The sequence below is a fragment of the Homalodisca vitripennis genome, chromosome X, assembly GCF_021130785.1.
Source record: "Homalodisca vitripennis isolate AUS2020 chromosome X, UT_GWSS_2.1, whole genome shotgun sequence".
Lineage (NCBI taxonomy): Eukaryota > Metazoa > Arthropoda > Insecta > Hemiptera > Cicadellidae > Homalodisca > Homalodisca vitripennis.
In genome coordinates this window covers 85,481,039-85,508,354 of record NC_060215.1, presented here as the reverse complement: position 1 = coordinate 85,508,354, position 27,316 = coordinate 85,481,039, and the positions used below count along the sequence as shown (strand labels likewise).

Genomic DNA, 27,316 nt, shown 5'->3' with positions numbered 1-27,316 from the left:
TAACAGGCACAATTGCCGTTACTGGGCTAGTGAAAACCCACATTGGATTACTGAGTCCCATTCACAGCAACCACAAAAACTGAACGTATGGTGTGGAATTTTAGGTAACAAAATTGTTGGACCCTTTTTTATCAATGGAAATTTAAATGCCGAACTTTACTACAATATGCTCCAAAATGAAATAATCCCAGCTATTCAAATTGCATCAGGAGAATACTTTGATAATGTATGGTTTCAGCAGGATGGTGCTCCACCCCATTATGGGAGACAGGTAAGAGGGTATTTGGATTTAAGGTTTCCTCATAAATGGATTGGCCGAAGAGGAGAAATCAAATGGCCTCCAAGATCTCCGGATTTGTCACCAATCGATTATTTCCTATGGGGTCATTTAAAATCCAATGTTTATAGAAGAAAGCCTCATAATTTGGAAGACCTAAGAAACAGGATTATAGAGGAGATTGCTTTGATAACTGAAGAAATGTTAGGCAACTCTGTCGAATCATTTTACACAAGATTGGCTCATTGTCAAACCGTAGAAGGAACACAGTTCGAACAATTGCTTTGACACCAAATGCAGGTAAAACGTTTGTTGTAAGACTTTTCTAACAGCATACATTATTTTTTATTTGTAATAAGAAATCAATAACATAAGTATTTCCATAATTGTACTGTAATAAAAACTGGCAAATTTGTGCTAATAGAACCAGCTTAAAATGAAATTTTTGTTTTATTTAATTGAACATTTAAAAAAATGCTAAAAAATTAGTGTAACACATTTTGTGGCAAGAACCATGTTAAAATTACATTGTTGAACATCAGTAAATTTTCAATACTAAAAATGCTCTATTTTCTGATAGAATAATTCCTTTGAGATGCGGTTTGTGGCATTCAATTCAGTAAGCTATTACCTTTAAAATTATGTATCACAAGGTATAGGCTTCCATTAAGAATATTCACGATACCCTCGGCAGGACGTCCCCCGTTGGTGTGACATAACAAAACATTGTTCCAAAAAGTAGATGCCCAATCTCTATCACGATTGTAAGAGGTTTCAAATTTATATTTAAATTATTAAAGGATATATTTGGGTGTTTCCAGACATAATATACACCCTGTATATGTATATGAATATATTGTGCCGATTATATTATGGCATGAGTTTTCTAAAGTTACGTGAGTGAAGAAGATCGTTTACATAACGAAGACGTAATAGATGTTTAACCCTACTTCTGTAGTGAGTTGGCTTGTGTTAACCTATTATTTCTGAGTGTCAAAAAGACGTAAGATGTTGTTGGTAGTTTTGTTTGCTTTATTTGCATGTTTTGTTTAATTTATTTGCATGTTTTGATTGTAAAATGAGTAAGAAACAAAGATGTGTGTCACCTGCCAGTGAAAATACTATACTAAACAGTCTAATTGTGGCAGGTAACAATGTTATTGACAATGACATTTCAGATTCAAGTTCAGACGAGACTGATACAGATGATTTCATAGATGATACTGATGAGGACCCTACTTTTGATCCTGTTGAATATGGTCGCCTGGATCTTCAGGGAATCAAAGACAGTTCTTTAGGCCAGGTAGACCTGATCCCCTTGATTTGTCATCTGATTCCTCAGATGAAGATTTAAACCAACAGCCCTCACTTCAAACACCAAATCTTGAGTTAGACTGTAACAATAGCCTAGGCCTAGTCACACCACCTAATAGGAGTAGGTGTAGAGGTAGGCCTACCAGTAATAGGAATCGTACACCACCTCATACAAGAGTGTGGGTTGATGAAGAGGAAGGTAATGACCCTGGCCATGCTCACCAATTTTCTTTCCATGGACTCCCAGGTCCAAAACATTGCCCCCCACCGGAGTCTAAGCCTATTGAGTACTTACAACTTTTTGTCTCAACAAACCTTATTGAGACGTTTGTGAAAGAAACTAACAGATATGCTGATGCATACATATTAAATCATACACAAGCCTATTTAAACAATTGGAAAAAAGTATCTTTCATAGAAATGAAAGCTTTTTTAGCTGTAATCCTAAATATGGGCATTATCAAAAAGCCAACAATTGATAGTTATTGGTCTAGTTCATCTTCCCAACAGTCATCTTGGTTCAGAAAAATTTTTAGCAGAAATAGGTTCGAGTTAATCTTAAAATTCTTCCACACTGTTAACAACAACACTCTAGCTGAACATGGTACAGCCGAATACGATCCTTGTGCGAGATTTCAACCTCTAATAGACCATACAAATAGAGTGTTTAGACAGTATTACAGCCCAAACCAGGACATATCTATTGACGAATCTCTAATCGGAACAAAAAACCTTACCCAATTATTGCAATATTTGCCAAATAAAAAACATCATAAGTGGGGTATTGAGCTCTGGGTACTATGTGATACAGTGACTCATTATTGTTTAGGGTTTCACTGTTATAAAGGGGCAAAAAATGAATATGAAAAGGCAGAAATTAATAAAAAAGGTCTTGCTCATGTTGTAATTGTTAGGCTACTAGAAATGGGGAATTATTTACGTAAAGGACATCATTTATACTTGGACAATTTCTTTACAAACATCCCTCTTGCAGATTATCTTTATTCTAAGGAGACATTTGTCACAGGAACAATTAGAAAAAACAGACTTGGAGTACCAAATGAATTTTTGGGAAAATATAAAGTTGGGGAGAAAAAGTATATGAGAAGCGCTGAATTGTTAGGACTAGCCTACAGAGAGAAGGCAACTCAAAAATCGCAGGTAGTACTCATATCCACTAACTCAGAGGCTAGCAATGTCCAAAGGAGTAAAATTAAGAGAAATAAAGTAATTAGCCTATAAAGAAAAAACCAAAGATTATAGACCAGTACAACCAAAACATGGGTGGGTATTGATACGGCCGATCAAATGCTATACTCATACTTAGACGAGCGGCGTACATGTAAATACTGGAAAAAAGTCACTTTCAACATCATTTCCCGTATGGTACTGAATGCCTATATATTGTATAAAAATAATTGCACTGGGAAATCAATGACTAGACTTAATTTTACTATATCAGCAATTGAAAGTCTGTCTGAAGATTGGCTTTCCACAAAAGATATGCCTGCAAATCTAATGGGTGGAGGTGACAGTCCTGTTGGAGGATTTGGACTCAGGTTCCTGACAAGAAGGAGAAACACTGTGCAGTTTGTTGCAAAAAAAGAAATGCAGATGGCTCAAGGGTGAGAAGGAGGACACGGACAATGTGTTTACGCTGCAAACAAGGTGTGCACGCAGAGTGCTTTCAAAGTCATAAGTGTGTGTAGTAGTTGAGAAAGGTTCAAGCTAAAGTGTACATATGGTAGGCTAGGTGTATTGTATAGATACTCTTAATGTGATATGTGATACATAAAACTAAATATTGTCCTTTTTATTTGTAACTCTGTAATTGCAAAGTCTTGTAAATATGAACAACAAACAATCTTTAATTTTACAAAAAGAAAACTAGGCTAGGCCTATATATGGATTTTTCCAGTTATTACGGTAAGTGTCATTAAAATATGTTCTGTATATGCATGGGTGTGTTTTCTTGTTTTTCAATCAGTTGTACAAATGTTATTAACTATACATAAGTATGTCACTGAACCTTAAAATGTGTTCGGACAAATTATTTATAAAGTGACATAAAATCCTTATTTATAGTGCAAATCCCTTCAAATATTTATTAATTATACAAAAAATTGTATAAAATCAAAATTTAGTAATAAAATTACCTAAACATGATTTTTATCTTACTTATTTCAGTGTAAACTTAAAAAAATTAAATAAAAGAATTACAAATTTAAAAAAATTAACATTATAAATTTATATGGCCAAGTATAATTTTATACTATATATATTGCTCAGTATATCAGCTTGAACATGTTTTATTATATGCATGGGTGTGTGTTTTCTTGTTTTTTTATCAGTTGTATAAATGTGATTAACTGTACACAAGTATGTCGCTGAACCTGTATAATTTGTTCGGACAGATTATTTTTAAAGTGACATAAAATCCTTATTTATTGTCCAAATCCCTTAAAATTTTTACTAATTACACAAAATAAAGTATAAAATCGAAATTTAGTAATAAAAATACCTAAACATAATTTTGTATCCTACTTATTTTAGTCCAAACTTAATAAATAAATATAAAATTTAAAAAAATCTAAACTTAAAAAAATTTCACATCATATAATTACATGGTCAAGTATAATTTTATACTAGAAATATTGCTTAGTATATCAGCTTAAAAATAATACCAAACATTACTAAGTTAAAGCATGTTTTGCCTGAGTTACAATGTTTTGTAAATGCATGTAAAAGTAGCAAATTGAAGCTGGCCATAGAGCATCAATTTTCTCATATATCAGCTGGCTCTGAGCATTGCCATCATGCATTGATCCTTGGCTTTTTAATAACATTTATTTTTATTTGCTTGGCCTTAAAAGGGCTAGAGTCGCTATATTGGGATTAAAGAATTTTGACCCAGTGGTAATGGTGGTGTGGTAATGAGCGGTCTGTATCTGTACTATTTTCCTCAATTTTTATCTTTTCAACATTTTTTAGTCACAGCCCTTTCATGTTATCCTTCCTTCCATAAAAACAGAAATAAGTAGAAACAAATAACTATTGATCATTCCTCAAGATGACTGTAGAGAATGACATGTTTGCATTGTGTTGTGTGTGTAAAATTTTATTTCCTGGAGTCATAATTTGTATATGAGGGCTGTCCATAAGTAACAGACGTTTTGAAATGGCGCAGCAATGAGTGGGGACCAGCACCGCCATCTTGGTATTGGTGTGTTCCTACACTCAGTACCCAACCAGCCATGGTAGATTGCGAATCGTCCCTATTGTACTTTGTATATAGTGGAGTTTTGAAATGAGTGCTGCAATGAAAATCACACTAGTTGTGAAGTCCGATCTTTGGTAAGGATTTTGTTGGTACAAAATCAAACCAATTGAAATTTATCACCAGGTTTTTTTATGTATATGGTTAAAGAATAAAGAGTGAAAGCCGAGCAGGGACACACGCATTCGTCCAAGAAACTGAGGAAGTGTCTGGAAACGCCGTAGCAAGAAAAATCATGTCTACTGTTTTGGGACATTCAGGGAGTTGATTCTTGAACATGGCCAAGCTGTCAACTCAGATAGGTATTGCCAAACACTCAAAAACTAAAGATGTGGGATACAAAAACAAGCGTCGTGGAAAACTCAGTAAGAAAGATTTATTTCTCCACGACAACACTTGAACACACACAGTCAATCGTACCCAAGAGATGGTTTTGTTTTGGATGGGAAGTTTTTCAATCATTCGCCGTACAGCCTAGATTTGCTTCCAAGCAACTACCATCTGTTCCCAGCAATGAATACGTTGCTCGCTATGGAACAATTTGACACTGACACTAAAGAAAATCAACAAAAATCACTCTCTGATTCAAAACAGTACCAATTGAAGTGCTCATTTCAAAAGTGCTCCACTGTATACAAAGTACAATAGGCACGATGCACAATCTATCGTGGCTGGTTCTGTACTGAGTGTACAAACACTCTGACGCCAAGATGGCAGTGCTAGTCCCGCCGTGCCACTTCAAAACATCTGTTACTTCTGGACAGCCCTCATAATATTCAAAGGTACTCCACTGTATATAAAGTACAATAGGCACGATGCACAATCTATCGTGGCTGGTTCTGTACTGAGTGTACAAACACTCTGACGCCAAGATGGCAGTGCTAGTCCTGCCCAATGACGTGCCACTTCAAAACTTCTGTTACTTTCTGTACAGCCCTCGTATTATATAAAATTTACATTCTTATCTTCAGTAATGTTTTTATGATGATAATATTTTTTTTTTTTTCTCGTCTTTATTTTGTTACCTTACAGGGCTGTGACTCTGAAATTATATAACTATAAAACTAATGGTACTACTGTACATTAAGGTGTGAGATGGTGGTGAATAAACCTTACTTCTGTATGTGATAGTTTTGTTACACACATTTTTTAGCATCTCTGCTGTTGTAAAAAAATATGCTAATTAAGTTATACTTGTAATAGTATGAATTACGGATTGAAATATAAACAAAGCAGCCACAGTTTGAATACCAAGTTCTTTAAATCTACATGTATCTGAATGTACCATGTTTGTCAGTACTCTTACAGTTTTCTCGTACAGAATCTCAAATCTGTTTAGTTTTTCCAGTTGGTTTTGCAGCTTTTAATCAGTATTTAATTACCCTGAACAATATCAGAAGCTCTGCAGTTGGAATCAACTTTGAACTGCTGAAACTGATTCTGAAGTAAAAGTATGAAACTGGGTAATGATGATCCAGAAAGGTATTGCTATATATAAAACACTATATGTCATGAAAGGAAATCATTGCCTCCTCTAAATGAGTTTATTAGGTATTCACTAAATACTAACCTTCCTGATATCTTTGCTTAGAAAGAATAGTAATAGCTAAATTGTGTGTGTGTATGTGTATGTGTGTGTGTGTGTGTGTGCGCACGCGTGTGTGTTTATAATATACATATATATATATATATATATATATATATGTGTGTGTGTGTGTGTGTGTATATACACAATATATACTTGAACAGCATAATCGTACAGCGACTCCAAAAATGTGATTTACTATTATTGAATTCCTGTGGCAAGCCATGTTTCAAGTGTGAATATCTGTGTAGGGCCGTACAGCTCTTCATGTGAGTGCATGGCAGGGCCACAGAGACATGGTGAGCCTGTTGCTGACTGTAGGCCAGGCTGATGTGAATGCCACGGACAATGAGCGTAGAACTGCACTCCATAGCGCAGCCTGGCAGGGACATTACCACATAGTCCAGATACTGTTGGAACACAATGCACAGCCTAACCACACGTGCAACCAGGGTGCCACACCTCTTGGTAAGTGATGACCTACACTCTTACTTATCTGCACAGAATGTTTTTGACCATCATTGCTGGATAATTTACGTTATTACCATTGAAATGTGATATACAATAAAAGTTTAAACATAAGAATGTTTACAACATTAAGGCAACGATAATTACATTACAAATTTGCCTTATCAAGTAATTTGAGATAAGTAAGGTTGCATTTTTCAAAATTCTGTAAGGTTCAGGATTGGGACTCGTACTAAGACTGAATTTATTACTATCTCTTATGATTGATAATTTTAAAACATAAGTTTATTCTTAATTCTGACAGTTGAAAAACAATGTGGCACTTGATAGTGCTGTTTAACTCAGGTTAAACAAAACAACATAGAAAATAATCATCTTCATGTGCACTTTTATCAATAGGACCATGCACATCTTTTAGACAATCTACTATCAGTCAGAGGGTTAAGAAACTTTTAACACAATCATTACATTTAAAAGTTAGTGAAAAATTAACTTGGTAAAAGGAACTCTAAAACCCAAACTTACAAAACTACACCTAATATTGTTTTAACCTCCTGAACTAAAGTGTAAAATGACCTAAAAAGACGTTTTTCCAAAAAAAAAGAAACCAAAACAAAAAAGTTGAAAATTCAATCATTACAGGTATGTAAGGATTATAGGTGATTGAGGAGAAGAAAAGCACGCGCTTTCTTGTTCTTGATAGAAATTTAAACTGGTATGGGCATGTAGATAAGGTTTTAACAAAAATCAACTCTGAAATTTATGTGTTAAAGAAAATGTCGTGTTACTTGGGAGTAGAAGCATTATGGCATGTTTACTTTGCCTACATTCACTCTCACATCAGTTTTGGCTTATGCCTTTTTGGAAAAAAAAATTTGAATGGCATCTTAAAACAACAAAAAGAGCCACATGAAACCCACCTAAAATATGACGAATCAGCCAAAGAATACTTCTTAAACCTTAAATTACCCAATACATCCAATATAGGCAATACATGATTGCATATTAATTTCTAAAAATGAGGCAGTGAATTTTAAATCTCTCTTATCTCATTCATACAATACAAGATATAAAGCTATAATTATTTCAGTTCATCACAGACCTATATAGGAAAGAAATTTCTAAAATATTTGCAGAAAAAAATGTACATACTTATTGTTATTTATGTTTACCTCGGTAGGTATCGCAGCTCAAGAGGGCCACGAGGAGTGTGTGCGACTGCTGTTGGCAGTGGGAGCAGACCCTAACCATTCTGATCACTGTGGTAGGAATGCTCTCAAGGTGGCTGCCAAAAGTGGCCATCAGGGAGTTGTTAAACTACTGGAGGAAGCACAAGCCAATGGTAAAGATAATGATTGCTTGTCAATTGTATTAGTATTGTTTGCAAAAAATTCAAAACAGTATGTTTGGTTTGTATTATTAGGGTTGAATGCCTTAATTACTATTCATGGATTGTAAAATCAGCAGACTTACCTGGAAACCTTCCTTTTAGGATCCACTGAATTAAGAAAGAAATAATAACACAATAAAGAATGCATATTTTAGAAATTTACAGTTGCATTGCTATCTTTCTCAACCAGTAGAGAACATACCAATTGTTTGTCCAATTTTTGTTAAATAAAGAAAGAACAAATAGGATTCTGTAGTAGATATTGAATAAGAAGAGCAGACTTCCTTTTTCCATTTTTGAGGATGAGTTCTATTCCTTTTCACGTAGAAACATGTTGTGCAAACACATGAGGGTGGAAATTTAAAGCCTAATGAATTTTTAACCATATAGAATCCTTTATTGCATTTCCAGGTTGATAAGCCACACTTAGTGGTTATAACTGAATTTTATCTCATGTCACAGGTACTACTGAATTAAAAATCATATTTGTCATATGTGCTACAGGACAAATATTTTTTACATAAGTTTAAAGAGCTTGTAGTTTTTTGCTAAATAAATTTTCATCTCAGCTTAAACCCTGATAAGAACACAACCCAGATTTTTTAATCAATAGAGGAATTGACCTTATGGAATAGATTGATTGTCGGTAGCACTAGTTTGGTGAATTAAAAATGAAAAGTAGCTAATGGTCAAATATCAAATGATTAGATATTTTTTTAAGTAATTTTTTTAAATTAAAACCAAAAATGTGTATTAGCCTCATAGTGTTTTGAGGCTTCTCAAACATTATCTTTCTTACTGATGTATTTATTGAATGCAGAACATTAAAAATAAATATCACAGTTCATATTTCTGTTCATGCAGTGTTTATTTATCACTGGCCACTAGCCAGTCTATCATGAACCCCCCTTCTAGTTTTATTTAGTAACTAGTAAAACTGTTCTAAGATTCATTATACCAACTCCTATTAAAATTGTGTATATTGTAATAGTGTGCTATTGAGTATATAACAGTGTGTCTCATATCTCTGACTAAATAAGAATCTACACATTCAAATATTGATCAGTTGTTTAATGTTGCACAGCGGGTGTGGGCCTTGGTGCAATGGGTGTCGCCCCACCTCTCATTTGTCCCAGTGCCCCACCATCGTGCTCCCCGGAGTCCACAACCAAGAGACGCTCTATTGTTTCCAGTGACAGCAGCAACCTCACTAACAGCACCAGGAGTTCTCACAAGGAGCAATCCCAGGTAACACTAAATGTGGAACAAATACAGTTCTGTTTGTGTCAATGGTTTTTAACATGTTGAGCACACATGGGAGTTGCTCCACCCATGGCTGCTTGGTATCAGTGGCATGTGGGATTCCTCTCACACCACCTTTATTGTTTTGTGAGCTAAGTGTCCTTCAAACTACCAGATATAGTGGTGGTGTTCATGTGCATTTACAGTTATTTCTTTTGTTTGCATCTGTGTAATAGTACATTTCTATGAGCATCCAGTATTGTCTATTACACTTTTAACACTGATCAGGTTAAAAAAATTGAAACATTACACAAGTAAAAATATAAAACTTTGAAGCCTCCCAAAAATTATCTTTCTTACTGATGTATTTTATGAATGCAGAAAATTAAAAAAAAAAATATCCATAATTAGCTATTCACCACTCAAGCGATTAAAAGTTTTGCATCCTCCTATGCTATGTTGGATCATAGGAGTACCTTGTAGCACACTTTGTAGGCCAACCCTGTCTTGAGGCATGTTATAATTATTGGTGATTAAACTAAGTCAAATTAGAGTGGTTAGCTGCACTGATGGCTGGGTAATCTGTACGTTTGAATATGTATGCTCATAAAATCAATATAGTATCAAATTATTATTTATACCAGCTTGTTTCTACCTCCTTTCTTCTCCACATCATGGGGAAGATGATTGGTAGGTTTGCTTGGGAGGGACCTCTTTTAGAGCGCTCTCTATATACAAAGCAACATGTCAATGAACATAATGCAAATCAGCCTCAAATCAATTGGTAGGCAGGATTGAGAAGGCGCTAGCAACGAAACAAGAAGCCATAGTTGTCTTTCTGGACATCAAAAAAGCTTTTGACAATACAGGCACACAGGCGATTGTAAATGCGGTCCCAAGACATGGTATTGATGGTCAAATATGTCACTGGATAAGGGCTCTATTCATATATAGAGTGGGCACCACCACTCTTATGGGAGCGAACACCAGTGCAAGGACTACAAGGGGTTTTCTTCCGGATGATCTCCTTTCTCCTCTTCTGTGGAACCTAGCTGCAGATGATCTTGTCTTTTAACAGCGTCTTTAACAGTGTTGTCTCTGCACAGGAGTATGCAGATCACATTATAATTTTTGTGAGTAGCAAATTCAACACAACAGTCTTGAAACCAATGCTGCTCTGAACACAGCAGAAAACTGGTGTGTTGGAATGGGCCTTAGTGTCAACCCCACCAAGGCTGCTGTGGTTGCCTTTACAAGAAGATCTCAGTTGGAATGTATTGGTCCATTCTTATTGAGAGGGTCTTCCAATGAATTAAAGTCTGAGGTAAAGTACCTGGGAGTCATCCTTAATAAGGTCTTGAACTGGAGAACCCATCTGGAAAGGGTCATCGCCAGAGGGAAATGATCTTTGATGCAAAGCAGACGTGATAGATGGGTCTTGGGGACTTAAGCTGAGGCTTTTGTATTGGCTTTATATCGCCATGGTTAGACCTGCACTAATGCTTGGGGCTGTCATCTGGTGAAAATAAAAACCAAGACCAGGATGATGATAGATAGTCTGGCAGGCATCTAAAGATGGCTTGTCTTGCTATCACTAAGGTCTTTCCAAGTGCACTTGGTGCAGCTCTAGACTGCTCTCAACCTCGCCCCCAGACATTGTTATTCGGGCTATGGCCAGGACGAGTTCCTACTGTCTTCATCAGACAGGGCTTTGGTCCACCTCGGACTGCAACAGGCAGCACTGCAAAATTAGCATTCTGATTCAGGGGAATGCTCTGCACATGATCTCTCTTCAGATGCATCAAAGATTTTCCTTTGACAAACCCTTCAGGATTGTTATACCTTCTAGGGAGGCTTGATCGGAGGGAAAGAAAACTCTTTCACCAGCGGAGCTTGAATGGTTTGCAGATGGCTTTAAAACAAAAATTGGCACAGGCACTGTGGTAATGAGACCTATAACGACTTGGATTGTAGATATCAATATTCCAGAGGATTAATATTTAAATTATCAATGAGACATCCAAGACGATATAAAATATATTTAGCTCCAAGTGAATATTCAGTACAATTTATTACTAAATTGGTTAACTAATAAATATTATCTAAGATAAAAATTGTCTAAAATAAAAATCACAGTTCTAAATAAAAACAATGGAACTGGCAAATTAATAAGTTCAACGTTTCAGAATTTTCATCACTCTATTTTCCACAAAGAATTGACAAACCGTTTACTAAATTTAAAAGCTCAATAGAAATAAAAGAAATAAAAATATCAATCAAATATATCAAACTAAAAATCAGAGCTCTCTTCTAAAATAAAATAATAAAGTTTTAAAATAAAAATCAACTACCACTTGTAAATAACTAAAATAAAAATGTTCACTTCTAAGTACACTCACAATTCAAAAAATAAAAATTTAAACTTCTCTTTACACTAGTTGAACCTTAACTTTCAAGTCTCTGCAATTCAGATTACAACTCTCTCAAACAATTATTAATGTTCAATTAATTTCCAATTAATAATTCACAATAAAATAGTTCCAGTTAAATATTAATAAATTTCCAACTTTCTATTAAAGTTATTAACAAAGTTCAATTTTAATTCACTTTTCTTGCTAGCATGAACCAAATGTAACTTGTATGATTCTATTATGTTCTATTGTTCCTCGAGAATAAGTTATTCAGATTGCGCTGTAGTTTCTATGAATTTAATTTTTTTCCTATAAAAAAGACAACAAAATTAATTTAATATCAGATCAGGAAGACTATTTCAATAAAACGTACAATAAATTTTGTGCTTACCTTAAAATCCCTCGCAGAAAAAAATTAAGAAACACGGCGCACTGTAATTAACTTAATACACGAAAGTAACCAAAAGAAGGGCGAAAATTATGAGCGGGCGCTTAAATACTTCCCTTTCCAATCAACTTTGCAGGACATCCGCGGTGTTCTCTCATTGGTCCAGCTGTATCAAACAAGGAGAACAATACTCGCAACAAGACAAGTTCTAATCAATTCAAGGCAGTCAACCTGCCTTCCTAACAATTTAAAACTACCAGTACTAACTTGCCAAAGGATTACATGTTCGTTTTTACCCTGACTTTTCACAATCTAATCTAAAATTAAATCCCAATATTTCGATCCCAAAAATTTTCATTTAATTTAAGTTTTAATAAAAAAAAAAATAAACCAATGTAGCTTTAAAAACGCTACACGACCATGAAGAGAGCTTGTGGTACCTTATTCCACAGTTTTTCAGGTAGAAGTCACATTTATTATGGAATGTGCTCATAAGAATTTTCGACTGCGGTGTAAGAGTAGGATGATTTTCACAGATAGCCAGGCAGCATTAAAGGAATTAGACTCTTGTGTTCAACTTCAAACTCGTCTGAGATTCCTATCAAGTCGTTTCTTCACTCGGCAGAATCAACGGCTAACTGTTAAAATTTTCAAAATTTTTAATCTAGTATGGATAATAAATAGAGTTAAGTTTTAAACTATATTTTTCCTTTTCCCACTGGCCGCCTTATTTTTCTCTTTTCAACTCAAAATTAGGTCTGTTGATATTATGATGTCAATTGTTCAGATTTTAATTTCACTTTGAGGTGGTCTATTTATCCTTACTATTCTTCCTATTAAAAAAGAGAAGATTTATTTTCTGGAGTATTAAAGGCTTTCCGCCCACCAATTGAGGGTTCCATTTGAGTGCCTAAGTGGCCCTTGGGATCCGGAGTGGAAATACCTGGACGGTGGTGACAGAAAAAGCCAATAGATATGCACACTTATTTTCCTTCCCAACCTTACTGAACACTTATTAAGCATTTGACCACCACTTATTGGATACTTGTGAGAAGAAATAAATCCATCCTCGTTTCAACACTTAGACTTATTAAATAAAGGTAGCTACCTCAGGGAGTACGAAACTCCTGTTTGTTTATCTTATCACCACTAGGTTTCTTCCCCCACCTATATAAATAGTTTTTTTCGCCTGGGCTGGAGTTGTCAATCGGAATGGATATTAGCCGTTATGCTCCTTGAGCTCTTCGCGGCTGTGCAGGAGATCCATACTGATACTAGTTGTAGCCTTTTGCTGACGACAGTGTTTTGAACCTGCGATACCGGTTTATTTTGTAGTTTACATTCTCTCCTACCCTTCATTTTGACCTAACCTGTTGAGAGAGTATTATTTTTCTTTTAACTCCCCGGGAAGGATGTGGCATGTGCCACTTTTATTTTGTTGGCCGGTGGTCTTGCCAGTAGCTATGCTGACCTTCGGCCACAGCTGATTTTGTATTCTTTGTTGGCTAGGTTGTTACCTCGTTGCTAGATCAGCTGTTTTGTTTACTGGTGATTACCTGTTGCTTTTAGAATGATTAGCAAGAGGTTTTTAACTCTTCTCCATCATCAGTCTCTGGATGAAGAAGTCAAATACCTCTGTGGGCAGAGAATTAGTTTTGTTCTTCAAAGCTGGCTGCCCCACTCCCTATAGCTCCCGGCAGTGTTACCTTAAGTCCTTGCCTTCCAGAGAAGGTCCATGTACCTCGTAGTTTATTATAGGGCCCAGAATACGCTTCCAAATTCTGTGCATCCAACGCTTAAATTCAACCCTAAATATTGCAGAATGAATTTCCTTGTAGGTGCAAGGAAACATTCCAATCACAAATAAGCATAAATGTTCCCATGAAAAATTAAGAAAATCATGCCACTGTGTGTTTAGACAGTAGAATCATTTTACTAATATAAAAAATAATTCAATTTTAAGATAACAAAGGTCGTGTAGTTTAGATAGTAATATAAGACTGTGTATTTTTCAATTTGGCAGGTGAGTCTATTCGTTCTTGGCACAGATTACGTATAAAAGACACACGTGTTTATAGTGTGTGTCTCTTTTCTAAAAGCAAACTTATCTGCCAAGAGAAAAAGTTAGCCTATTTCACCTGTCTTGTTTCTTTTATTGAATACCATCTTTATATCCTGTTCACCAAATACCTTTAATTTAGACGAAAATTTGTTATTTTTATGTGATAAAACATAATGCTTAATTTGTTGCAGCAGTCGTTCACTCACCAGTTAGAGAGGTGCTCACGCAAGTCACGGATCTTGAGCCCCTTACAGTCACAACCACCTAGTCCTATCTATGCCTCACCGCCTGCCAGTCCTCCAAATCCTTGTCGTGAGTATTCACTTCAACACTGTTTCATAATCACATCCTTATTTATTTTACAGGGTGAGGCAGACCACCCGTACAGTACGTATAGCGGCCAAACCAAACGAGGTAGATTATTCGTAACAACTTAAACCCCCCTATTTCCACCCCAAAGAATTTGGAGAAATTATTTTGAAATCTAAAAAACTCCCCAAAAGGGTAGTTTTTTTGGGGGGGGGTAGGGGTGGTTTTTGGAAAATTTTCAAATGTAAAGGTATGTTAAGTTATACATCATTTTAAAGGTATTTCTTCACTGATTATTTTGATGCAAAAAGTTTGAATCTATCTTGCCGCTTATGTACAGGGTACACCAAAACGTTAAAAAATCAGGGGTTTGTGGGTAAATTTATTGCAACTACCTGCACAAATGTAGAGAGATGATATTTTTATTCAAAACTAATGATGAGACGGCTTATCGAAAAATATCATCTAATGCCACCCTACCCCAAAATTTACACATTTTAAAAATACATAGAATTTTGAAATACTTAACAGCCCCAATCTAAAAAAAATCAAATAGCAACTTAAGTCGTGTTGTACATAATTATAAAGGTCTTTAAAAAATAAACATTTCCTACATTTAAAGTTTGTCTCTATCTTCAATGGTTTCAAAACTGTAGTACAAAAATAGATTTTTTAATAATTTTACTCAATGTATTTATTATAAAAGTCAGTGGGAACTATATTACTGTCCAACTTTGTTAACCATGAACATTATGAATCTATGCATTGATTCTCATTCTAAAGTCATTTTAAAAAGCATAAACTTGAAGTTAAGAATGAACTAATATATGCAATTTTATTCATTGATGCAGTAAGGCTTGCATTTAATTTTTTATCTGACTCGATATGTCTTCCATGTCTGCCATTTAATACAAAAAATGATCATGGCTTGACTAATGTACACAATGATACAGCGCAGTGAAACATGGACATAGATGTTTAAAAAACCTCTTTATGTTCTTAAAATAGTAATAAAAAAATAATATTTACAAAAGATTACATGTACCATACATTAAACATATTAAAGGAATAAATTTAATAAAACAATAGCATGATGTACAGAAATAATAACAAAATATACTGTGTTAAGCAAAAAGACAAAATAATTTTATAGTCAGCAGTGAAATCTTCTAGGCTCGTAATAGAAACTCATGTATCCAAATAGAACTATATTTGAAATGGACCTTAGCAAAGTAACTTACTGTACCCTAGTCCAGATATTAAAGTCCCTGGGTCACTTACACTGCGGCAGCTATGTGTAGGCTCTCCAGAAATACAGACATTTTGAAATTAAAAATGAACAGATTGAAAGAAGTATATTTTATTATATAAATTGGAAAGCTGCATTCTTAGGCTTTGTTTGTTTTTTTGTCATCTGTAAGAATTTTTGAACCCATTTGGCACAAAATTTGTGGTGTGCTTTTCCACAAAAATTTAATGAATTAAATTTTGTGAAATTTTGGGGAAATGTTCTGAAGGTTGAGTTGATCGTGAAAAAGTGATTTTTATGAATGCTTTTCAACAAGTTTTCAGTAACCAGGTGAGACCAACCACTACGATCCTCATTGCAAACATGGCGTGGCCATTTTAAAAATTAATATATCTGCCTCACTCTGCTTTCACTCATTATTCCATTCCCATAAATGTCACACAATTGGTAATTAATTTCTATCAGTTGGTAGTTATTTTCCAACAAAAACCTAATTACTGAACACACTTCACAAGTGATAATGTTTTCAATTGCGGTACCTAATTTAACTAGTGACAGTGAGAAAAATATGAGAGATACAGACTATTTACTACCACAGCTTCCGAGGTAATCCCAAATGTCTGTTAATTTCTAGAAAACTCAACTATATGTTGCTTTGTGCTGTAATTTGTTTTTGTCTTTCAGATGACCACTTCTCACGAGATACGCACATGAGGATAATATTGGGCAGCTGCAAAGCCTCACCCACCAGGCCTGTGTAAGTATAACTGAACAATCAATAATAAATACAATAACCAAGATGTTGAAATAGTATAAGCATTATTCATAGTTCTTTAGAATACCTCAATGCACTTAAACCTAAAAAATATTTCTGGAGTGACAGATATTCAGGGTTAGTAGAGCCCACCTGCTGTAAGGTAATCTAGGACTTAGCCATTGCCATCTTGGAAGATGTGAACATTAGCACTGTCTAGCTAGACCATATCTGATGAAATATAAGATTGACGTCCCAGGTTTAGGTTTGTTAAACAGCCCTGGATACTGAGGGAACCTCACCCACCTCAACCATCCTACTTTAAATAAACTAGACCTGTTGACCAAGTCAACCCCCCCCCCCCCACCAATCCCAATATCTGAAAATCTTATATTATTAACATGTTTCTCATTAACATCCATTGGGTTGCCCAGATATAACTGACAGTATTTTTGCTCACCAGTGTAGGTCTCACTAGGTGTACACCAGCTAAAGAAAATCCTGGGGAAACAGCAATGCAACATAGTCATTAGAATTGGTAGTCAAAATAGAAATCGCTGAAATGAAATTGGTTATAACTTTGTGCCATTATTAACCAGAGTGGCCACCAGGAAAACCAGGAATAAGCCGGGAATTTAAACAGACCGGGAAATCCTAAAAAATCTTTCAGGAGTCACAGCAGGGAAGCCGGGAATCTTCCTGTAGAACCGAGTAGATTTAAAAAACAATTTCTCCGTCTCCAAGAATTTATAAAACCAAGACATAATGTGACAGCTCCTTGAACAATGAACTGATTAATCTTGAAACATTGTATTTTATGCAAAGTAGTCTGTGAAATTGTGAATGAAGATTGATATATGTGTGTGAGCTCCAACTGACACCCGTTGATCCAAGGTTGCTTCCACTAGTGGAGTGGAATTTATCTTGATTAGTTGTACCCCTGTGCTGTGGCAAGCTCCCCTCTCAATAAAATCACATAACAATGAATTGGACAATTAAAGTCGAGCGGCACCGATCGTCTCAGGGCTTTGGTGTCTATACAAATATTAAGGCAGCAAAGCGGTAGTGACCGCAATACAAAGGGGTTTTTCTGTTTAAGTATTATTCAGTAGACAAAGTGGGATCCCCGGATGAAGTTGTCCAACTCTTATTCTTGAGTGAGAATAGTGTTTTGAAAATACATGTGTTAGATAGATAGCACAGGCCTAAAAGGTGAAATGTTTATCCTATAAACAGGCTTAGAGTTCAGTTTGTTAAATATATTATAATATGTTTGACAGTTTGATAAGAGGTTTAACCCGGTTTTTTGAGTACACCAGAATGTCAGTTGGAATTTTTACCAGACTTGATAAGACACTTTTTGTAGAAGAAAATAGTGGGTTTCCTACAAGTAAAGCTGAGAAGGGGGTGTTTGCATCCGACATTATGCACAGCAATGACAGAATAAGCTGAGGTCATGGAACATGTATGTCTAGAATTGGTGAGGGTCAGCAGCACCGTGTGGTACCACCCTGCCGCTCACGTCTCTCATGGCCAGTGTCAAGAGTTCCCCATATGTACAGTACAATCATTATACTTTTAGTACATACATCAGTGCTAACCACCCACTGCTTACTGCTCGTATTGCAGCCGAGGCCTCGGTTTGGTCTATGAACGATTGATTACTCCTCACACACACGTTCCGATTGGTCGTCAGATTACATAGGTTCAAACAAAGAAAGTGATGTTAGGTTATGGTATCACGGTCACATCCAAACCTCGACTAAACTAGCAGCTTTTACAATAAAAAACCTAAAACGCAAACTTTTTTGCGTTTACTAGCATAAGTTTTGTGTTTGACAATAAAAATCGCTAGTTTAAACGGGCGCAATAGCTCTCGCTAGCGCTGGTGTAATCAGTGTCAGATAGTTGTTTGCAAGAACTGGAGATCAGTGTATGCTATTAAAATTTCAATTATAAACATTGTCTAGAAATCACAGAAAGGAAAGTTATTAAATATATGTGATGTTATGTCTTCACATCAAAAGACACAGAGCTAAAAAATAAGGAACTTAAAATTTGGTAGTAGCGATAAATCATCACCAAATTTCTCTTATATTGCTAGCAACCAAATTTGCTAGACCACCGTAGCTTCGTGGCATTTCTTGCAAATACATCTGGTGATGATAAACTGTCACTGTTGCACTCGGTGTAAGGGTTAAATAAAGTATTACAGTTCATTTAGTTGGTTTGAAAATAGACTGGAGAATCGGAAATTTTTGATCGGGAAAACCGGGATTTGGTTTTGAGTGGCCACCCTGTTAACCCTTTGCCAGACCGTGAAGTATGGTATGTCATGTGACATACACCTTTGAGCTTAGCCCAAGATGTATGGCTTATGTCTTGTGCAATCCAAAACGATAATGTATAGATATAGGTTATTTCTATTGTGGTTTATTTAAATTACAATACAAATACCTATTACAATACCTAGGTACCTAGTACCTTTTTTTATAGTATGATTAAAAAGAATTAAATAAACTATCAATGTATTTGTAGCAATATACTAAAAACCATTAAACAGTTGTTTATTTGAATGAAAAATATTTATCTACCCACCACTCAGCTGTTTCTAGCTACACAGTAAACTATGAGTCAGGTTTGTCTTCTAGTATTATAATATTATTGATCATGTTTAGGTGTGTATTTGTTTAGCTAGATTTATTTACTGGTTCACAGTGTTACGTATCAGTGTACTTATAGTGAATATTTTGTTTAAAAGTGATAACTATTATATTTTAGGAAAAATTTGTTTGAAAGTTGGTATGCACCAGTGAATTGAAACAGTTTAAAAATTCTTTCATTATGTTGAAGGTTAACCCTAGAACTGTTAATCGACATAATTTTGTCGGTCAATGCCGCTTCTGTAGTGTTAACCGTCAAAATTTTGTCGGTCAAACATTCCCTCGTATAATTACTTTTTACAATATACTCCTGTAACGTATCGATATAATTCATGCACCATTGGATTCGGGAAGAAAATGCTAGGGAACAGATGAGTTTTATTCCTCTTTGTATTATGGTTATGACGTAGCAAGCTTGTTATTTTGAACGTAAAAGAAAACGCGACGCCGTTTGTTGTGACCGCCATATTGCCGCTGCCGTTCTGTATCACTTTCGTGCCGAGCTGTGGATATATTTTGTAAGTTTTAATAGTTTTACGCGTGCTTTAGTGTCGTATTTAATGTGTAGTGTGTTGTTTGATGTCGTAGTAGTGTAAACATATATATTTTAGAATAAATCAATTTCTATTTACTGAAATATGTTTGAGAAATTACCGGCTTTGTGTAGGCTATGGCAAAATGACTTGGCTAAAATTCATTTCACATAGTTTGTTATTGTTTTCACTTACTAAACGTTATTTATAGCACTCTTTTAGCTCTGAAGTAACTATTTATTTTTGGTAAATAGATAGTTTTCACAATAAAATATATATTTCCTGTAATTTCTTTGGTTATATATAATAACTGTTTGGGTTATTCTATATTTTTTCAATATATTTAGTTATATTTATAGTTTTCTAACTACATAATATTTCCTATTACTTATAAATCATAAATTTATAAATTTTGATATAGTACAAGCTTTAGAAACGATTTTATATTTTGCTGAATGAAAATTTTTCGCAAAATTTTTGAATAATGGCAAAATTTAACTTTTTTTTACTTTTCAAAAAATAATGTATGGTAATTATTTCATTAGTACTGTATATTCTATTTTATTCTAAGTAATAAAATATGCAATATAACATGTATTCATAGATAAATGTATTAGCAAAACTTGTTTTACCAAAGTCTTATGTGTACACCCGATTTTCAGAATTTATACGCATCGCTGCTTTTTGTTCTATAGGTTTATGATGCTTTCATAAATGTGTATAATGTTTATGTTTTTCTGAAACTAGATACAATTTGACACAGAATGGCTATCTCACATAAATATTTCTCACTATAACTTCATTTGCTAAGTATGGTCCCCCCCAAATTTAAGAAATATTTTTCGTAAATTTTATATTTGATTAAGAAAAGTGTTTATTAGAAAATTTTTTATGGTTAATTTTACAATATAGAGCAATTCTACGTTTAATTCTGAACACAAAAATATATACTCTTATTTATATTGCTTTTATTTTATATTTTTAATAATTTTTTTTTAAAAAACCTTGCACGAAGCTCCAAAACAGCCCGACACTACAGGATGAAATGACCACCAGTTCTAGGGTTAAGTTGGATTATTGTTTAGGAGTTCAGGAGTTTTGTGACTATGGCAAAGACAAGTAGGGAAAAAGATATAATCATAGACATAGAAAATATTTTATCATAGGTGTAAGTATAAAATGCCAAAAATGGGCTGGAAGGCAAATTAAAGTGGACTTGTGGATTGTTTGGAACCTGCCTAAATTAATTTGTGTGTTAAAGGGTTTAATAATGCCAGGGGGTGGGTTCAAAATCTGAGATGTTAAATTTGAAATAAAAAAATGTATCATGACACATATATATTTTATTTTGTATTTTACTATTAAGTTAATCAATTTACACAATGTTTAGGGCCGCAAGCAAGCCAAAACGGAATGGTATTGTTACGAACCCAGCACTGAGGATTGTACCAGCTATCAAGAATGGGTTGGAGATGGCAGCTGGCCGCAAAATCAACAATGCCACAACTACCAACAGCTTTCAGTGGCGCAAAGAGACACCATTATAGGAAATGTGAGTTTAAACTAGAGATTCTACAATTCCAATTTTTGATGCCAGAATCGCTTACTATCCAGTAGTGTAAAAGGATACTGATAATTCACAGTATATTGCTCTTTTTACTGTATTCTAATATTTATATTTCGGATTTGAGGATAATGTTTATAGAAGTGGGTTTATATTCTGACAATTCTCATTGGTCATTTCAAGAATTTAAGATTGTGTATATCAGAAGCCAAGTTTTTACTAGATCTGACCTTTATATTTAAGAATAATTGCTATAATGGGAGATTTTTGTAGCTGCTTTGATGGCACTATAGTAAACTTGGTATATAGATTCAACTCGCGATTTTCCGTGGTGGAACAAACCGTGTTGCGGATTAATGGGGGTAACAAATTTTGGTGCCAACAAAAAATAATTAATTTTATGATCAATGCAAATTAAAACAATTGTGTATAATTTTTGGCAGTTTGACTTCTATTTTTTATATAAAGTGAATTTTAATAAGTTTAAATAATACTATTGATAAATATCAGATAAAGAATGCCAAGCAGCATTTGTAGATAAAACATGAGATGTTTAAAAATAAAAAGCAGCGGCCGTGTAGGAAGCAAAAAAAGGTATTCATAATAATAACTCACAGGCAGACACATGTAGCCTGCACACCAGCCCCTGTGTCCATCTGTTTGTTCACACATAGCAAGTGTTTAGATTACGGCTATTTTTAGACTCTCCCCTTTGTTTTCAGAGGGGGGGGGGAGAAGAACCCAAGGTCACGCATGGAGCAGCATAATTCACATTGAGTGTTTACTAGGTTATTTGGAAGGGCAGGGAGATAGTTTGCTTTGTGACAAACTGATTTTGCAGAAATTACATTCAATAATAATAGGGAAGGAAGCTGCTAAAAAAACAGTGATCGATTTATTCCAACAAAATAATAAGTAATCACAACTTATCAGTTATTAATATTGTACATTGTTTATTAATTTTCGTGGGTATTAAATTGTCTGACTTGTTTTTATTCTCAACTAAATAGACAATATAAATGGATTACAGATGCTTTTATTAGGTAAGTTTAACCGAAAACCTCTTTTTATCAGTTAACTACTAGTTTAACGTTGCTAATTGCTCCCTTTGTTTTAACTGTGTTTTTGGGTTAACCGTGTGAGGCTTTCCATTAATTACAATGGATAATCAAGAGTTGACTGTATATAGTCTGAAATTAATCAAGTTTCTTGCACCTGTTTACTATTACTTACTTACTTACTGCCGGGGCGTAACAAATCTCAGTCGATTCTTTGCCTCGTCTATGAGCCTCTTCCACGCCACCCTGTCTTCCGCCAGATCCACAGACCCTCCACACCGGGTCACATCTTCGACCACTTGATCGCACCATCTTATCTTTGGCCTACCCAAAGGGCGCCTTCCTGCCGGTACCGCCTGGTAGACCTCTTTTAACCTTGTGCCCTCCTGTCTCCGATGTACATGTCCTAGCCAGCTAATTCTCTTTGCCTTCACCAAAGCCACAATATCAGGATCTTGGTATACATTGCGTAATTCTCTATTTTTCTTATTCGCCACACCCCTTCATCACATATTGGTCCAAATATTTTTCGGAGAACTTTATTCTCAAAAACAATCAACCGCCCCTCATTTTTCTTCGTTAATGTCCATGTTTCACTTCCATACATTAGGACTGGTTGAATGATTGTTTTATAAATTACTTGAAGAAAAATCAAATTCATAATCAAGAGTCATGACAAAACTGTTGTAATGAGATTGTGAAGTGTTTTGAAATACCTTGTAACGTTTAACTACCTCTTGTGATTAACTAGTGAATCTTGTTTTTCTTTACATTCAATCTTATGTTTAGTAATCAGCTTCTGCCATTGCATGCAGAGCAGATAGTGGTCACCAACTATATAAGCTCAGTTATCTCTTTCAGTTGTCCAATCTATTTCAAAAATTATGTTAGTAATTGAGTCAAGTCAAGTCCTGATTATTAAAGGGCATATCCACCATGTTACTGGCTTGTTAAATGTTATTTTTCAACAGCTTAAATCAGAATTTAGTCAAGCATGCAATATCCTTGTCGCTTTTAATATTTAATCCCATGTATTATATTGACTAAAAAGACTGGCTTTTATGCCAGGCAAACTTTTTAACCCTTTTAGCACCAAGAGCCTTTATTTAGGCTCTCAACATTTTCATGCCGTACACAACCATTACTGATTTATGCACTTTATGTAAAATGTATTAAGTAGCATTATATAGACATTCATATAATATTCAAACAAAATAACAATACACACTAAAATGTTTTAAATATCTAACGACACATCCGTTTTTTATGGTAAAAGTCAGTTTTGTTCTTTGTTCACTAATAAATACATAAATCTGTAAATTGTTAGTATTATTTTACCAAATTTTCACAGGTCTTTCTTAATTAAAATATTACACTATAATATAGAGGTTTGTTGAGTAAATATTTTTTCAGGCATTTATTGAGCATTTAATTTACAAACAAAAAATTAAAAAAGTATCTTAACTTTTAAAGGTATGCTATTTTAACAGATCAACATTTCATAAATTCCACTACATGTCATTATCCTCCTATTATAAACGAAAAAAAAAATGAGACCAAGATAATTATAGTTTATCATAAAATTTAGTGAAATGAGAATGATTTATATTTATGTGTGCCATAATTCATAAAATTGCTCTGGTGCTACTGCGACATATCCAGCGGCTCGACGGGACAATCGCACCAGTAACTCTGGCGTTATGTGACGCAACCTGACCAATATGCTTGGCGCTAAAAGGGTCAAATTTGTTATTGACTGAGTAAATATTTAATTTTGATTTTCTCTTTTTCTTGCATCTTGAAAGCATTATAACAGATATACCACCATATTTTTGAGGATGACATTTGCTGCAATGAAAAGGCAGGCTCATTAACCTGAGGGCAGCAATATTTGGAATTCACTGATTTATATTACCAGTCAGTGTCGTATGACAACATTTGGCATATAAATGCTTCTGCTGGCAACCCTGTATGATTCTGTATTGATTCCATTGCACACAGGGTATTGTTTTTTTGCATACTATCTAATAATTTTAACCATAAAAGTGAGAATTTACAATCTGTCTACCAGTAACAACAGATTAAAGTTAATGAGTTGAAACCAAGATTTGAGTTCATGTGGAAATTTAAAATGTATAGACAGATTTTCATACTTGATTTTACTACACTTTTTTGTTAGCTAACAAGGTGAAAAAAAATTAAAATAATTATTATCTCTGAAATTGTTGTACTATTTGTTCTAATATATATATTTGAATCGCGATATAATCATAATAAAATTTTTTATTATATTGCACTATTCACCTTTTTTTTTAATATTATAGATTTAAACACGTTTATGGTTAAACAAATTCTTTATGTTACTAAAAATTATTGAGAATAACATGTTTTATTTGAGCATCTGGTTCTTGACACAAAAATATGTTTTTCAATAATTTCTTAAATCAAATTTGGAGTTTCATGTTGTTGAATAAAAACAAATTATTTTTGGAAATTTAACAAGTACCGTGCTGATAATAACAGACCATGTTAATTTATTTTCGCTATTCAGCATTTCACTCAACTTTTAAATTTATAATCAATAGAACATTTCACTGGTTAAATCATAATAACATGTATTTGCAAAATGCCAATTCTTTAGGAAGTTAAGAAAAATGTTATTATTCATAAGTTTAAAATTGGTAGACTACTTAATTGTTTGTAAGCTAATGTTTATTTTCATTTTTAGGGAGGAAATTGCACATTGGTTGCCTAGTGGACAGGGTAACAAGGGCTTTGTTCTTGCTTCAGGCACAAGCGAGTCTGTACCTCCAACAGCTACCATTATATATGTACATTTATACATAGCAAAATCAAATATTTGTTTTTCTTTGAATAGTCCATTTATTTTTGTCACCTTAGATAAATAAATAAGGAAATCAATGTTGACTTGTATAAAGAATTTGTAATAATTTATATATTTTTTTATTTTTTTATGAGTGTACATTGATTAGTTTGAAGATATAATTCCAGCCATATTTTTACAATCGTAATAATTTGTGTGTGTTGTATTTTATTATTCGTGTTATACGCTATATTGATTAAGTTGACTACAATCTTTTTATGAAATCAGACTTGTTTGTATGTGTCGTAACAATTTAGAGATTTTCTCCTAAAGTTTATCTAGATTTGCATTTAGTATATATTTTAATATGTAGAAGAATCCAGGAGCTGATGCTGTTGACACCAATAAATAGACTATTCACTGGTTATATTATACTGTATTGTAGTTGAGCGAATCTGTGTCATCCAAATATATTTATTTGAGAATATGTCTTGTTTTCCTTTGATATCGTTATAGAGTTAACCACATCCTATAAAATCCACTTTTTTTGCCACTTTTCAAAGTATTAACAGTAATATTGACAGAACAAGATGTAGTATAACATACTGAAGATACGATTGATAAAATATTTAAGTGAACAAAGATATTCAATCAACCTAACATCAGTCTGTCAATTTCAAACATCATGAGAAAATGAAAGATGGAGTGATCATGTGAGGTGCTTGGATGTTCTCCACCATCTCCCAGTTCTTTCCCTTCAGCTCTCTTCAGTCAGGGAACAAAAAAAAAAAAAAAAAAAAAAAAAAAAAAAAAAAAAAAAAAAAAAAAAAAAAAAAAAAAAAAAAAAAAAAAAAAAAAACACGGACCTATGTCAGGGCTGTAAGGAGGGTGGAGCACCACGGGGGTCTTGTTCTGTGTCAGGTAGTTGATAACGAAGAAGGCTGTGTGTTTGGGGGCATTGTCATGGTGGAGTCTGAAGATGTCTTTAATGTCAGGCTAGACGTGCGCAATCCGGCGTTTCTTAAGCACCTCCAGGTTAAAGGCTGCATTGGCTGTTTGGTACGACAGCCTTGAGGCTTGTGGTACAAACTCAAAATGGACGATTGCTCGAATGTCAAAGCATCAGCATTGTTTTGATACGAGACTTGCTCATTCACGCTTTTTTAGTTTGGGAGAAGATTGTGTGTGCCACATACCTCAGAAGCTATGCCTTCTGGATTCTGGATCATACTCAAACATCCTTGGAGAAGAGTTTAAAAAACCTGAATCATTTCTAATCAATTCCAACAATTATTTACTGCTCAAAACTCTAACTTCTTTCTGCACCTCCATCAACACCTTCGGTACAAGCTTCTCACAGATCTTTCGAATTTAAAAATCCTCCGTCACTATCCCATGTACCGCAAATGTTGACAAGTTCAGGGTGTAAGCGATTACCTGGATACTTAACCGAAGTTCTGAACTCAAAACTTTGTGTGCACACTGGATGTTTTCATTGGTTTGGGCTGTTGGGCGTCCAGAACAAGGCTTGTCGGTGACCTCCTTGAAGGTCTTGTGTCACTTTTCGCATTGAGATCTTGAAATGCATTCCTCCTTAAAGGCCTCTTAAAACATTTGATAACTTTCTGTTGCATTCTTCCCAAACCAAATACAAAACATGATCGTATACCACTGTTCAAGCAAGTGCTCCATCACGCCGTGACACAATCAAAAAATCAAACTTCGTGCAAAGACACGTCTTACCACTCCTACTGCTCGGAGCGAACTGTGTCCGAACGCGCTGCGATGGATAGTCGTGTCACAGCTGCCATTTTGTATGAGTCACTGAAGTGTATGTCAGGCCAGACGCGCGTGATCCAACGTTTCAGTCTCTTAAACACCTCCGGGTAAAAGGCTGTGTTGACTGTTTGTCCTTGCGGTAAAAACTCAAAATGGACGATTCCTCGGG

The 27,316-nt window shown here is 34.5% G+C and overlaps 1 protein-coding gene across 2 annotated transcripts in view; it reads left to right on the top strand.

Annotated features, from left to right (window-relative positions):
• Positions 1-25,855, top strand: part of LOC124369294 (ankyrin repeat domain-containing protein 50) — a 74,767-nt gene extending 48,912 nt beyond the window's left edge. The window contains exons 14-20 of one of the 2 annotated variants that reach the window (XM_046827227.1): positions 6,705-6,921; positions 8,102-8,263; positions 9,396-9,559; positions 14,609-14,726; positions 16,657-16,729; positions 21,313-21,474; positions 25,273-25,855. In XM_046827227.1, the coding sequence (XP_046683183.1) occupies positions 6,705-6,921; positions 8,102-8,263; positions 9,396-9,559; positions 14,609-14,726; positions 16,657-16,729; positions 21,313-21,469 (891 nt within the window). In that variant the 3' untranslated portion in view covers positions 21,470-21,474; positions 25,273-25,855. Of the gene's footprint in view, positions 1-6,704; positions 6,922-8,101; positions 8,264-9,395; positions 9,560-14,605; positions 14,727-16,656; positions 16,730-21,312; positions 21,475-25,272 lie in introns of both variants that reach the window. The other variant, XM_046827226.1, reaches the window with a different exon arrangement.
• The last annotated feature ends 1,461 nt before the right edge of the window (positions 25,856-27,316 follow it).